The sequence below is a fragment of the Accipiter gentilis genome, chromosome 1, assembly GCF_929443795.1.
Source record: "Accipiter gentilis chromosome 1, bAccGen1.1, whole genome shotgun sequence".
Lineage (NCBI taxonomy): Eukaryota > Metazoa > Chordata > Aves > Accipitriformes > Accipitridae > Astur > Astur gentilis.
In genome coordinates, this window is record NC_064880.1 from 284,206 (window position 1) to 298,565 (window position 14,360).

General features: G+C 43.3%; 1 protein-coding gene across 1 annotated transcript; it reads left to right on the top strand.

Moving 5' to 3' along the window:
* Nucleotides 1–429: 429 nt before the first annotated feature.
* ERRFI1 (ERBB receptor feedback inhibitor 1) lies at nucleotides 430–11,044 on the top strand. The gene is made up of 4 exons (XM_049802486.1): nucleotides 430–509; nucleotides 7,457–7,653; nucleotides 7,760–7,836; nucleotides 8,460–11,044. The coding sequence occupies exons 2-4, from the start codon at nucleotides 7,529–7,531 to the stop codon at nucleotides 9,653–9,655; spliced, it is 1,398 nt and encodes a 465-aa protein (XP_049658443.1). The 5' UTR covers nucleotides 430–509; nucleotides 7,457–7,528; the 3' UTR covers nucleotides 9,656–11,044.
* Nucleotides 11,045–14,360: the final 3,316 nt, after the last annotated feature.

Consider the following 14,360-nt stretch of genomic DNA (forward strand, 5'->3'; position numbering starts at 1 on the left):
GCCCGGAGGCAGCCGTTCCCCGCAGGCCCGGGCGGGGAGGGGAAGGGGGAGGCGCCGAGGCGGGGGGCGGCGCTGCCCGGAGGGCGCACCGGCGGCCGTTCCCGCAGACGGGCCCAGAGAAGCGGACAGCGCTGCCGGCGCCCAGGCCCCCGCCGGGACCCGCTGCAGCCCGCCCCGCTCCCCGCCCGTGGCCGGCGAGGCCCGCACCCTCCCGGCAGCGCCCGCCTAGGAACGGCCACGGCACCTTTACCGGCCCACGCGCGGCCATCGCCCCTTTAAGGTTTTTCCCGACGAGTGCGCAACGGACGTGAGGGCGGGGGGGGGGGGGGAGGGTGGTGGGGGGCGGCCGGCTGGGCGCGGGGCGGGGCTCCCTGGCGGCTCCTCCCCCCTATATAAAAACAGCCGTCCGCGCGCGGCGCGGCAGTGATCGGGCGCTGTCGCGGCTCGGCGCATGCGTGTGGCGCCGGTCGGCCGCGCGGGGACATGCGGAGCTGCGCGAGGCTGTCGGGGTGAGTGATGGCCCCCGCGGCGGCACCTCCCGCCGCCCCGCTCGTTGCCATGGCGGCGGGGCGCCCCCCCCCCGCCGCCCGCCGAGGCCGCTCCCGCCCGCCGCGCACCTCAGCCGCCGGCTCCGGCCCCCGCTCCTCGCCCCGGGCGCCGGGACGAGGAGCGGGGGCCGGAACCGGCGGGAGCGGCGGCACCTGCGGGTCGCCCGGGCCGCGGCGCCAAGGCCGCCCGGGCCCCTGGCGCGGAGCCGCGGTCCCGGCGCGGCGCGGCCCACGCCAGCGGGCGCGGAGGTGGGGGTGGCGGCGGGCCGCGGCCCGGGAGGCGCGCCGTGGCGGAGCGGGAGCGCGTTTCCTGCCCTTGCGCTGGCGAGGGCGGCGGCGGGGGGGAACGACGGACGGGGGCCCGCCGCTGCGCCGCTTACCTGCGGGGTCCGGCGGGGAGGGCGCGGCAGGGAGCGGAAGCGCTGGCGCGGCAGAAGCCCCCTCAGAGCTGGACCGGCGGGTCGGGCGGGAGCCGCCCGGGGTCAGCGCCGCCCGCGGCCGCGATCTCGGAAACCGAGGCGGCACGCCGTGCGTCTTCCGTGACCCGAAAGAGCGCCCGCGTTCCCTTCTCCCTCAGCCTCCGAGCTGCTCCTCTCGCTCCTGTGAGTAAACAGAGACCGCATTGTGGGCTCGGGCTCCGCGCTTCGCGCTCTAATTTAGGATGGCTTAATTTAGAATAAACATTTCTTCGTGACTTCATAGCCCCGTACGCGCTTACCCTCCACCTCCTAAAACAGCCGGTCTGCGGCGTTTAAATCCGGAGCCACCGCTGTGCCCTGCACGTATTTCCAGTGCATCTCTCGAGCGTGCACGCCTGCTGCGGGCAGGCGCCGCGTCGCTTACGCCAAGCGAGCGGTCCAGAGCGGCTCCGAGACTGCGGTGGTCTCGTGTCGCTAGGGCACAGGCCAGACTGAGGACCCTACGCAGTATTGCTGAAGCCATAAGCAAAAAACCTCGCCGTGCTGGATCTAAAGATAACAGTAGTTAATCATATATTGATAAACTGGATGGGAAAGGCTCTGGGGGCAAGGTCTCTTTGGTCCGTTTGGGGATACTTGAATCTTTGTCATACTGGAACGACAGGCGAACGATGCCTCTGCATCGCGAAGGCATTTGTGAGCTGCATTTATAAAGTCAGTAAAACCTCAAAAGGGGAAACCAAACTCCTCAATTCACCCATGTTACTTTGGGCACAACCCTAGTTTTCTTTCCTTAGCAGTTTACCTATATGGGGCAATCTTTTTAATTTTTCTTTTTATAAATAGAAACCTGTGTTTTGAGGGAACGTATGTCTTTGGTGAAGCCTTTTCTCTGCCATCCTCTGCAATACAGGAATTATTTCAGAGGAAAACAGTTCCACTTCTCCGTAGTGGAAAACAGAATTAAAACTTATCACAGCGTGTCTAACGCTATGGTTATGACTCTGAGTCAGCTATAAAGGAATTTTTATTTCCTGAATGTAAGCTGGCTATATTCACATTAAAATTTTCAGGAGGGTGAAGTACCATACCTTAAGCATGCATCTGAAATCTGACAAGCAGAGGCAAGGCAATTGTCTTGCTGTTTAATTATTAGTTTTCTACCGGCAATTTACAGGTTCCTCCCAGTTGCTGTGTAGGACCATGAAATGGTAGCCCAAATTTTAACTGAACTTAAAACTCCTTGAAGAGCTACAGTTCTTTGACTATATTCCAACATAGCTGACTATTATAATCTAAATACCTGTTTGTCTGCTGTTCTGTTGATTTGTCTCTAAATTTATGCCCATCGTCATCTGGGCTATACCTGTAGAATTAATTTTATTTGCAACCTCCTATGATTTGAGCAGCATTTTTATCCATCTTTACTAAGTGATCATAGTCTTAAATTTTCTGCCACAGAATGGTCCATTTCTGGTTGGCAGAATGCATAGAAAAAAAAGTCTCTCAGAGCTAAGAATATGCCTAATTTATATAACTGTAAAGAATATAATGAATATAAAACTGTAAACAATATAAAAGAATAATTCCTATAAATGGAAAAATCTTCTGAGGCCTGTATCTGAGCATGATTTGGCTTGTGACTCCAAGGAATACTGAACTGCACTGTGGAGATCTGGTGCACAGCAAATAACGTCTAATTATTTATTAAATGAATAGATGTAAACTAACCTTCTTGTGAGGCTCTTTCTACTCAGTGTTGGTTACTGAGCATTCAGCTAGTTGCAAAGACAAAAGCACTTAAGGGATGATATGACTACTTGAGAACCAGGTTTTTGGTTTGTTTTTTTTTTGTTTGGGTTTTCATTTTTTTGGAAATATATGGAGTTCCAGAAAGTATACTAACAGCTCTTAGGCTTTTTAAAGTGCAATTAGAAGTCTGAAATACTTAAATATTAAAAGGGGTGGCTCTACCTCAGGTACTTATGTTAAATAGAAAGTCAAAGGAAAAAAAGGAAATTACATCACATTGTCAAATAAGGAACAGCTAGCTGGAGCTGATGACTTGTAGTGCAAAAATGTGCCCCTCCTCCTGTGAATTGCTTCTGAGATTTGTTAAAGATATGTGATGGCAAGGTGAGCAAAAATAGGTTGTGGATTTAAGGTAGCCACAGTTCTTCCCCTCCCAAAAGTGCTAAGTAGGTCTTACTCCCCTCCCCCTACCCCCCCCTCATTTCTTACATGAAGTAGATAAGACGCTTGTTAGGACTGTTGCCTTTTTAAAATCTGTCCAAAATTTGTGCAGGCATTCAAAAATCTGTACAGCAAATTGCTGTATTCCATGCCCATTAAGTGAAACATTCTAGAGCATGCTTTGGTATACTGTGCATACCATGAAGGTTTTCTTTATTATGAATCTGACTCGCCTCAAGTATTTAGTTGCATTGGGGCTGGGAGAGCAGGGAACATAGTAACAAGGTTCTCTGTGTGATCAGGGCTAGGTGTGGAGCTATATGCAAATGCTTCTTAGTTTCTAAATAGAGGGTTACTGTTGCTATAGTACAAGTATTTTGTGATAGGTATCCACATGAAAACTGTATATTTGGGATGTTTCATGTAACTCCATCTCACAAAAATTTTCTGATGTATTCCCCACTCTATAAATACCCTACTGTTTATGGATACATTTGACCATTTTCAGCTTACACATATCCATCCTATTATATTCATCATTCATCACTTCAAGTCTGAATGTGTATTTGGCCTTGTAAAAAAAAAAGTTCAATCTCACCTCTGATATTCAGAATAATTCATATTTGTTAATGTGAGCAGGCATGAATGATTTTAAAAGTATCTCCTCTGCACAGTTACCTTGCCTTACAGTGGATGGTGTTGATAGCTTTCTAAAGTACCAACAAACCTTTGATTTGCATCTGCCCTGTAGTACTTGCTAGCTACAGGTTTAGTTTGAACTCAGTTTCTTTTGAATAACAGTGAAACTGTAACATCTTCAAAAGTGCTCAAAGTGCTTCTATCTTTCTAAGTGCCATAATCGATGCATAATTAGGCCAGACAAGCAGAGTAACCAGAAGCCCATTCTGTGCAAATGAGTGGCAAACAAGCATGAGATCAGGAATACTTCATTACTGCAGAGTATTCATTTTCTTTAGGAAAGGTAGTTTGATTTTATTTATGGTTAAGTTTAGATCCTTGAGTATTTAAGGAGGCAGGATTCGGCCAACAGTTACAGTGGAAAGTGTTGCTGTTTTTATCTTCATGACTGACTTCTGTAATATTTTTTAAGCCAATTACTAGAAAACAGTAGCCTCATGAAATATGTACTGCTCATCTTTGGTAAGAGCACACTGTATAAAGTACAGAGTTTGTACTCCTCAGTTACATGTCCTCATGGCTCCCTCTTAAGATACTCTTTCTTCAAACAAGCTTATGCATGTTTTAAAGTATAAGCACCAACGCTCTAGACTCCCCTGAAAAAGTAACAAGGTGATGTAGTGAAAAAGCACATGCCCTACCTCTCTTGATACTCCTAGCTTAAGGCACAGAGGACAGTTTCATAACTGTCCATTCACAACTCCCCACTGAAATGTCAAGGCAAGTCACCTTCTGTGAATTCACAAAGAGGTTATTGTTAGAAGCAAGCAAGTTTTATGGCTGTAAAGTTTGTTTGTGCTTTATTTTTAAAAAATAAAGAGTTGATTGAAACAAGTGAAAATTACCTTTTCCTAGGGTATGTAAATATTTAAGTCCATTTCAGAAGTTGAGCTTAACATTCCAGAGGGATTTCAGAGAGGCAATTGTGCAACTATCAGTCTTGAGAGCTGAGATTTAGACAGCATTCAGAAAGCTGACACAGTAATTACTAGCAGTGGTTTTGGCGTGGGATCTGATGGAGGCTGGGCTTCTTAACAAGCCCTGCAAGGGTTGTATGTTATCATAGCAAGCACATTACATGTGCTCTCAAACTACAGCAATGCCACCCCCCCCCCCCCCCTTCCTGTCTCATTTTTTTATATCAGAATCAATGTCTCGCTCATGGTCTTGTTGGATCTTGTATGCGTGCTGAGGTGGAGTACTATCATTTGCTGACTAATCAGTGTTCTGTAGCAGTGATTTTTCAACTTGTGACTTGCGTTTCACTTCAGAAAATACTGAAATGGAAGCACAAACTCTTTCATAGGCATTAGTCTTAAGTTCACTAATTCATTCTCCTTCATTTCTTTTGCAGATTCATTGTTAATAGCATAGGATCTGAGAGGCACAAAAAAAATAATCACTGCTCGATACAGCATGAGCTGATGTGATGGATGTTTCATTTGCGAATTCTGTTAACATGATAGGAATTCATTTTAGAATTCATGCTATACTTGTGCTTAAGCCTTTTTGACAAATGGGATTCTCCAGTCTTCTGCTCCCCCATAGACAATGGTTCTGCTTGCGCTTACGGAACCAAAAGGAAGAACTGCTGTTACAGGACTACTAGAGATTTTGAACCCAGTGGCTAATCAGAACAGCGTTATTGCTTCCTGGGGCTGTATGTTTATATTTAATTTCAGTATGAAATTGTAATTTACAGCAGTCAAAATTTACTGCAATTCCCATTATGGGAAGGGTCCAACTTGATTGTATAATGCAAAAATTTCCAGGGTTAAGGTAGCTTTTAAGGAGATTATCTGAAAAGGAAGAACATAGTCTTTAGTAAAATCCGGAGGACTAAGACTCTAATGCAGCAGACAGAACACTGGTTTGGCCCTTGTTCACTTCTATTAAAGCTAATAGCCTCCTGTCTAGAATTCCTAAGTGCTTGGCTAACATACACTGCATATCTGGTAGTGAATTAAAAAAAATATTTAAAAATCATACTTCTGTTGACACAAGGGTGATCACTGGTAGTCACAATCAAGAAAACCATCACACCACACTCTTAGTAAGAATGTGATTAGGTCTTATACATGATAAATATACTTACAGTTATTTTGCGTGTACTGTTTGCTTGGATGATCAATATTGGACCCAATTCAAATTTGGAAAAGCATAGCAGAGTTGTTCTTTCTCAAGTAGTTGTTTATAAAAGGCAAATTGTGGTGTTAGATTGCAAATTAATCCTGGGGCACTTGGTTTACAGTCCTGCTTAGGAGTCTGCCCATCCCTCATGTTGCAAATGAGTATAATGGATCTTTACTCTTAAAGGAAAAGGGAGATTACGCATCTGCACAGAATGCCCATTTTTGAACAGATTTACCATAAGCATAAGCTATTACTTGTTTCTGTACCCCATTTTCTTGCTGCACCATACTGTGAAGGTGTTTTCTTGACATGTATACTGCACTGATGTGGCTGGCCCTCAATTGTTGGTTGACTTTTCTTTAGGCGGAATTTTTTTCTTTCAGAGGGGAGGAGGAAAGTAGTTCATGTTAAGAAACTGGTCATATTCTTGATTCTCAAGAGAGATACAAATTAAACTGTTCTGGCTGGATTGGGTTTTGTTGTGTTTTGTTTTTTTTTTTTTTTTAAAATGGCCATAACATACCATATCATACTTGCTGAATTTCAGATATTTGTGTAGATGAAGCACAGATCGAGAGCACATCGCTGCTTATAGTCTTGGACTTAATTTCTCCTGCCTTCAGAATGTTGACTACTTTTACACTGTGCCCCCTCACCCCCAATAATCCATTCTGAATTTTCTAAACGAAGCCGTGGTAGTCAACTTGTTCCTTAGACTATGATTACTTCTTCAATGTAAAGCAATTGCCAACACATTTTTTTCTTCTGTAAATGGGACAGATAAAGCACTGTTCACACATTCAAAATAAATCTGAATACAGCAGGACAGTTTAAGATGAGATTATTTCAAATCACTAGATTTCCAACTTGTTTGAAATAGCTAGAAGACTTGAGGCTGAGTTAAAGTATCTTAATGCTTAAGTTTGTTAATAATAGCAACTGCTTTACATAAAAGAAGTTTTGGAATTCTGATTTACTTAGTCAGTAATTCTGTTTATTGGAGCAAAGGCCATTTGTTAGGCTATTGAAGGTAATACTTAAAAACAGACCAGGCTGTTACACGTTGGCTACACTGGAAACCATAAACTCATTAGCAAAAAAGATATAACTAAAGATAGATGGCTACAAGAAAGTTAAACGAGATGGTTCTGGGAAACTTATGTTGCCTGAGTAACTAGGAGTTTATGTACAAGAACTGAAGTTGTTGATGCATAGTTGCCATGTATTAATAGCTTTACTGAACATACTTTTCTTTTTTCTATACAATTTAATTCTGTAGAACTTAACCATTTTTTTCTTTAGTGTTGCAGTCAGATACAAAATAACAAGTTTGATAAAGTTTTCCTGTTGGCAAGAAGGCCTTTCTAGAGAGCTATTTAATTCCTTGAAATACTGAAATTTCAGATGAGATATGAACTCATCAAGTTTGCATTTCTGATATTTATGTCCTTCTCTCTTTCGAAGGGAATGAAAACTGCAGGAAACCTGTCAAGCACTTAATTTCTAGGGTTGTAAGACATCGCCAGAAAACAGTGCATGATGTCAACTGCAGGAGTTGCTGCTCAGGAGATGAGAGTCCCATTAAAAACTGGATTCCTTCACACTAGTCAAGGCATGGGGAGTCTGAAAACCTGCTGGGGTAGCCACAGTGGATTTGAAAAGTGAGGCTAAAATTTCATCTATCATGTCTTCAAGTATATGAGATGAGGATTAAGAATACTTATACCGGTACTGACCTATGGTTTCTTTACCTTTTTTTTTTTTTAGTACTTTCTTTAATGTGGACCCTATAGCAGTGGCATATAATTTGAATTCATCAACAGAGCAACATTTACCATCCATTGGTAAGTATAAAGCCTAACATATGTACTTGGGTAGTGTAATGGATTTGTTTTAGGGAAAAAAAAAATAATCCTGAAGTCTTCTTCCCCAAGACACTAAATGCTTTCTCATTCTAGATATAAGGCTGCCCTCTGGTGACAGATTGCAAACATTTCAAGAAAATACTACTATTCAAGCCCAACAAAAAAACCCTAACAATTTAAACAACATGATCAAGTTAAAAAGAAACAAACAAACAAAACCTTTTCTTTGTACTTAGAGGCCTCGGAGTTGCCATTACTCTTTTGATAGAAAAGCTATTTAGTAAAATAGCACTTGTTCCATCGTAGTCCTTTGCTGGCATCTTCATAGCTGTAGCTCTGTTCTTTTGCTTATGCTTGGGGTCTCTTGAACTACCTCATTTAACTGGAGCACTGGCCTAAAACAATAAGGTAATCAGCTGCTCTCTTAACTAAACACATAAATCCATGACTGGAAAAGATCTAGAATAGCTACGTTTTGCTACTGGAGTCATTAAGCAGACATTACTTATTGTTGCATTAGAAGGAATTAAATATGCAGTGGCAAAGTCATGCACTAAAGTGTTATTCAGAAAAGTGTTTCTAAGACTGTCTTAACTTTTTAGGGCACTCTTCCAACCACGCTTCCATGAATGACCACAGCTTTGCTGAAAGTTGTATCGAAGTCCCATCTCAGAAATCCAGTCTACTTCCTGTAAGCCCCCAAAATGAACAGCCAATTTCAAGACACGAAGACCATCTCGTTCCTGGCTTCAGTAAACTGTCATTAACCATGGGCTGTGTTTCTGAAGAAACATCTCCTCACATGCCAATAAAAAATGGGCCAATTCAATTTCTGTCTGCATCTTCCAACGATCGTAGCTCCAGGCCACTACCCCCTCTGCCTGTTTCAGAAGGCCTTACTCCAGATGAGGTTGACAAAGAGGTGGAATTCCTGACTAGCTCAGATACTGACTTTTTGTTAGAAGATTATGAACTTCCTTTTAAATCTAGTGCTCCAAGTCGGCGGAGCTTTAGGGGCTGTGGACAAATCAACTATGCATACTTTGATACTCCAACAGGACCAAACCCAGAAGATGCCAACCCTACACGAAGCCTAAATGGATACATATCCAGTATTTATCCTCCTCCACAGCAGCTGCATCGACGTTTGCGAAGGTCCCATTCCGGGCCAGCTGGATCTCTTAATAAACCAGTAGTAAGACTATCTGGACACTTAAACAGGTCTTCTCCAAACTCTGATGAAGATAAACCAGAGATTCCACCAAGGGTTCCCATACCTCCAAGGGCTCTCAAACCAGATTACAGAAGGTGGTCAGCAGAAGTTGCTTCTAGCGCATACAGCGATGAAGACAGGCCTCCGAAAGTGCCCCCAAGAGAACCTTTGTCACGCAGCAATTCCCGTACACCGAGTCCCAAAAGCCTGCCATCATACCTCAATGGGGTTATGCCCCCCACCCAGAGTTTTGCACCTGATCCAAAGTATGTCAGCAGCAAAGCTCTACAAAGACAAAATAGTGAAGGATCTTCCAACAGGGTCCCTTGCATTCTTCCGATTATTGAAAATGGTAAGAAGGCCAGTTCAACACACTACTATCTGCTGCCTGAAAGGCCTCCATATTTGGACAAGTATGAGAAATTCTTCAGAGAAGCAGAAGAAAGTAGCTCTAACACAGAGGTTCAGTCCTGGTCTGGTGACTGCACAGCCACTTCAGCCCCAGCAAAACTGGACTCAAAACCTAGAATGGACATAGCTGGTCACCTGAAACGAAAACACCTGTCTTATGTGGTTTCCCCGTAGTCTCCGGGAACACAGGCTCAGCTCAGTTGTTCACGATGGAGCTGAACTTTATCATGTTACAAAGTTGTTAAGGTTCTCAGATAATGAAGTAGGACCAGTTTGTCCTCCGAGAACTGGAAAGTGGATGGTAAAGTCCTCTTATGCTGCACATCTCTGATATGTTTCTTAAGACTGTTTTTTGTCTTGGTATATATAGCTGAGAACCTACAAGGATTCCATAGAAACATACAGAGGGATAGTAGTCACAGTTGGCCAGTTACATGCTACCTAGATGAACATATTTGGTAGTCACATTATCAAAAAAAAAATTTAAAAAAAATCAATCTAGCTTTGCTTACGAGTCACTTATAAAGCTGACAACAGAGCAGATAGTGCAGTACAGTTTTTGTATCAGGCAATTCCAAAATTTCTTTCACACAGTAACTCACTCTACTGAGAACAGACTCTATCATCTTTGACTAGGATATATCAACCTGGTAAGAAGGTAACTGCAAGTTCTGATATCCACCTCAAGACTTGGCAAGCGTATTGGAAGCGCATTTTGAAAGATGAACCTATTTTACAACTTAATTTGACACTAATAGACTCTTAAAGTGAGTTAGGTTTTGTGGATTCTTTCAGTTGCTAGACACACTTGGCTCAATTTTGCAGTTTTTCCTAGGAGAGACTTGGACCAGCCATTGCTAAGCCTCTGCTGCTGCTCTTTTCCTGCTGGATCCTAGAAATGTGTGAAAGTGTCCTGAAAGTGGCAGAGGATATAAGCAGCTATACAGTTGCTATTAGGTAGGCAGTAACAACCACATGCTCACCTGGAGTCTGAAATTCTGACTGTATTAAATACAGAAACACAGCACAAGCTGGTCTTGTGTTTTGGTTTCTGTTCAGTATTTTAGGGGAGGAGGAGAATATGAGGAAAAAAATATTATTCCCTTTATGAACAGTGTCAGTCCCATCCCCTGCTGCTTCAGATGCTGCTTCTTGCTGTTTAATTTGTCCTCATTGTGCCTCAGCGATCCATTAAAGTTCATTGAGGTGCCACATTTGTGCATTAGCAGTTTCTCATGCTCATTTTGATTACATTTATCGTCTTACAGATAAGCACAAGAGAAAGGGTGCTCGTAATGGAGGTACAGAAGATGACTGTGTTCCTCCTAACAGAAATAAACAAGCTGTTTACAGTTTAAACTGCTGAATGAGATGTTTGAGCTATTTTAAAGCTTACTTTTTATTTGTTTTAGTACAAACTAAATGAAGGTGAAATACATGCTATAGAAATGCACTGATATTTCTGCATCGTGTACAGTATTGAATAGAAAAAGAATTCACTTTGTATTTTGAATATTGTCATGTCTTGAGTTTAATAAAGTTATAAAATACTTATTTATGATACATTTTGGTTTTTGCTTTATTGAATAGTGTGTGTAGTTGTGCATTTGAGTTCTGCATTTACTGGAAGGTTCAAAGTGAATAACGTTAAATGAGCAACAGATGTTGAATTCAGCTTGCATTTAATTAAAATTAAGATTTCAGCAGAAATGTTCGATGACTCACATTGCACACCATTAATTTCAATTCCTCCTTACTACCTGGTAGCACAGTGTCTATAGTTTTGTGCTGGCAAGAACACATCCTGTAAGATTAAGTTATTCAGCCTATCATTATTAATAACCTTTGTTATTTCTAGAATCAGCCATAGCATGTTAGGCACCATTGGACAGAAAAGAGAAGGTAGTAGTGTTCCTGTCTTCAATTTCTCACCTGTTAAAAAGAGAACTAAATCGTACATTAGGGGTGACCGAAGAGGAGCTACTCTTATTCTAAGGATGAAAAAAGCTTGAGCATAGCATGGTGATTTTTTTTTTTTTCTTAAGAGGAGAAAGAAATTGCAAATACTCATTGCAAAGCAACTATACTTAACCGTAGCATATGAGCAATGGATAAGGTTACTGACAATACGAAGCATCACACAGCTTAGATCTTTTAGCTGTGTATGCAGGTAAGTACTTGACTTGATCTGTCAGTCTAGAGTCTTCACATTTTCTGTGAATGAGCTTATTTCAGAATAAAGCACGTTGCCATCTGTGGCATTATACTTGATGGAGAAAACATCATATGTAGTTTTTCAGTAATGCCTAATTACTTGGCTTTTATAGCTGGGGAGATTGCAAAGCTTCATTTATGTAGGTGCTTAAAAACCTACTGCGATGCCATAAGGCTGCCAAGAACCTACGCAGATTGGCCTCCAAAACATAAAGTTATCTAATCCTGTGCAAGGCTGTTGACTATAATATCCTACTGAAAGCTCCGCTTCCCCTCCACCCCCTAGATTTTTCATAGGTGGAAAAAGTCAAATTGGTACTTGCAACCTTAATTCTGAGCAGCTGTAACCCTAGGACTCCAAAACAAAATACCTGCTCAGTTACACCACCCCTCCTGCAGCAAACAGAACAGCACTGCTAAGCTGCAGCTCTTTCTTTGTCAATTGTGAGTCTTGGCACAGACTCAGCAGTTGTCATTTCAGTAGAACTCGGTCTAAAACCGAGTGCCTGCCCTGCAAATCTCTTCTAGCTTTTGCCTCTGGGTCCCACTCCATTCCTGATACTTGGAACCCCCCTTTTTAGCCTAGGTTCCTGTGCTTGAACAGACTGCTCTTTTCACCTTAACCTGGAAGCACTTGAATTCCCAAAGGCCTCAACTCAGTTCTGCCCTTAACAAGCATTTACTCCCAAAGGAGTAGCAAAGCCACTCTCGGATGGGAAAAAGAAGAAAGCTTCCCCATCCAGATACCCCTAGTAAGCATCTTCCCTGCTTTCAGTGGGATTGTTTCAACTTAAAAGCATTTGGGAAAAAGCCACAGGGCTAGTGTGCACAGTGAGAAATGAACCCCTCTTGACAGGGAGGCCAGCCCAGTCATCCTGTATCATGGGATGTATAAGGCATTGCATTTGGATGAAGGAAAACTGAGTCTGAGCCATCGCACTTGCTGCCAGGTCTCATTCACTGTTCTTTTTGTGAACACAGCAACGGGATAAGATTTCTGCCCTACCTCATTGCACTTCATGCCGGCCTGATGCTATTACTTAGCATTTGCACAGGGCAAGCCAAAGAGACAGTGACTAACAATTGAACACGTCTTTACTGTGTATGAAATGGGGTATTTACAATTTCCTCAGCCCTGCACCACGGCACTTATTTTCACTTCTGTAAGCAGTGGAAGTTCCCGAGTCAGTGGGCTAAACCCTTTTCTCCCAATGTAGCAGCAAGACATTTTTCACTTCCTCAGAATAAGATCTACTTCCAAGTACAAACCGTTTTCATATTTAGAGTACTGAAAAGCTTAAAAACCTTATAAAACTTGTGTTTCTGAATGGCCCTACATAACCTTTTCTGCAATTCTAAAAAAGTTTAAGACTTCTAACCTCCATTACAGTTTTTCTCCTAGAAGGAAAAAAAAAAAAAAAAAGAATTGCATTTTCCTTTCCTGAAAATATTAGTATTGCTACTCAGTCCCGAGTATTGAAAAAGTAAATTATTCTGTAGTGATGCTTTCTTTCCTACTGTGTCAGCTGAGTAACAGCTGAACACAGCACAGCATTAAGTCTCCTTCCAGAAGTTAAACCTAAGTTTAGCGCAACAGTGACTTAAGTAAAACAGACTGAACCTAAATTGAAAATAGTGACTTGCTATGATCAAGCAGGTTTCAGAGCTCACATGCCTCTTCAGTATGAGGAAAGTAATTTATAGGCAAGTCTTACAGTAAAGTAACTTGGCCATTTTCCCTTTAAAAATCCAAAGTAATAAGGTTTCACTGAGGACTGGGTCCACAGTTCAGTGGTTCTCTCCGGGTGATGGCGGGGGGGGGGGGGGGGGGTGGGGGGTGGGGGGTGGTGTGACTGACAAAGGCAGATGGAAGCCTTGCTTGTGTATTCTCAAGACACCAGATTTCTGTGCTTTGAGGGGCAAAGTTTGCATGATCTAAAAACTGTATTCTGTTTTCCAAGTGAGTAATTAAGGCGGTAGGGCTGTGGGGGAAGCTTTGCAAGTTCTGGCCAGAAGACATCTTTCTGCTCATCCCCTGGCACATGATAAGACTTGTCAGGACACAAACACGCTTTTGCAACAGCCTGATCCCCTGTTTGAATATTTAGAGCTCGGGCTCACCTGGGCAAGGCCCAACAGCTTGCGCCTCTGAGGAGGAAGCCCCTTGCCAGGTAGATCTGACTGGAGTGATCACACTTCAGAGCAGTTACGACTTGACACACTGAAGCCTGAAGAGTCAAGGAATTTGTGTTGTAGCAGGGAAGAAGGATGTGCATCTAAGGAAAGGCAATGCTTCCCACAGCCTCCTGATTCAAGAAGTGGGCTACCCATACTGCTCCCCCTGCCCCCCCCCAGCAGTCTCTTGCCTCAGCATCGCTGTTGTGACCACCCAGCCACGTTAGTGAGGACCCATGGGTCCCAGGAGGCAGCTGCGCTGGGGCAAAGTGAGCTTGTACCACAACAAACTACATAGGGCTGGATCCAGAGCAGCCCTATGGTGAACCCCCATTTAAAAACCTCTGGATTGTCAGTTTCTCTTGCATCATAAGAGATAGAGCAGAAAATAAACCCAATTCAGAAGCATGCTGATTGACAACATAATTAAATTCTGTAGTCATTTAAAATTACTGATCGTTGTTGTCACTATTAGCTTTCCATTCACTCC

Excerpts from the sequence above, each read along its gene's own strand:
- ERRFI1 (XM_049802486.1), top strand. The coding sequence starts at position 7,529 with ATGATGTCAACTGCAGGAGTTGCTGCTCAGGAGATGAGAGTCCCATTA. Across the intron at positions 7,654-7,759 it reads AGCCACAGTGGATTTGAAAA|TACTTTCTTTAATGTGGACC; the intron begins GTGAGGCTAAAA and ends TTTTTTTTTTAG. Across the intron at positions 7,837-8,459 it reads GCAACATTTACCATCCATTG|GGCACTCTTCCAACCACGCT; the intron begins GTAAGTATAAAG and ends TTAACTTTTTAG.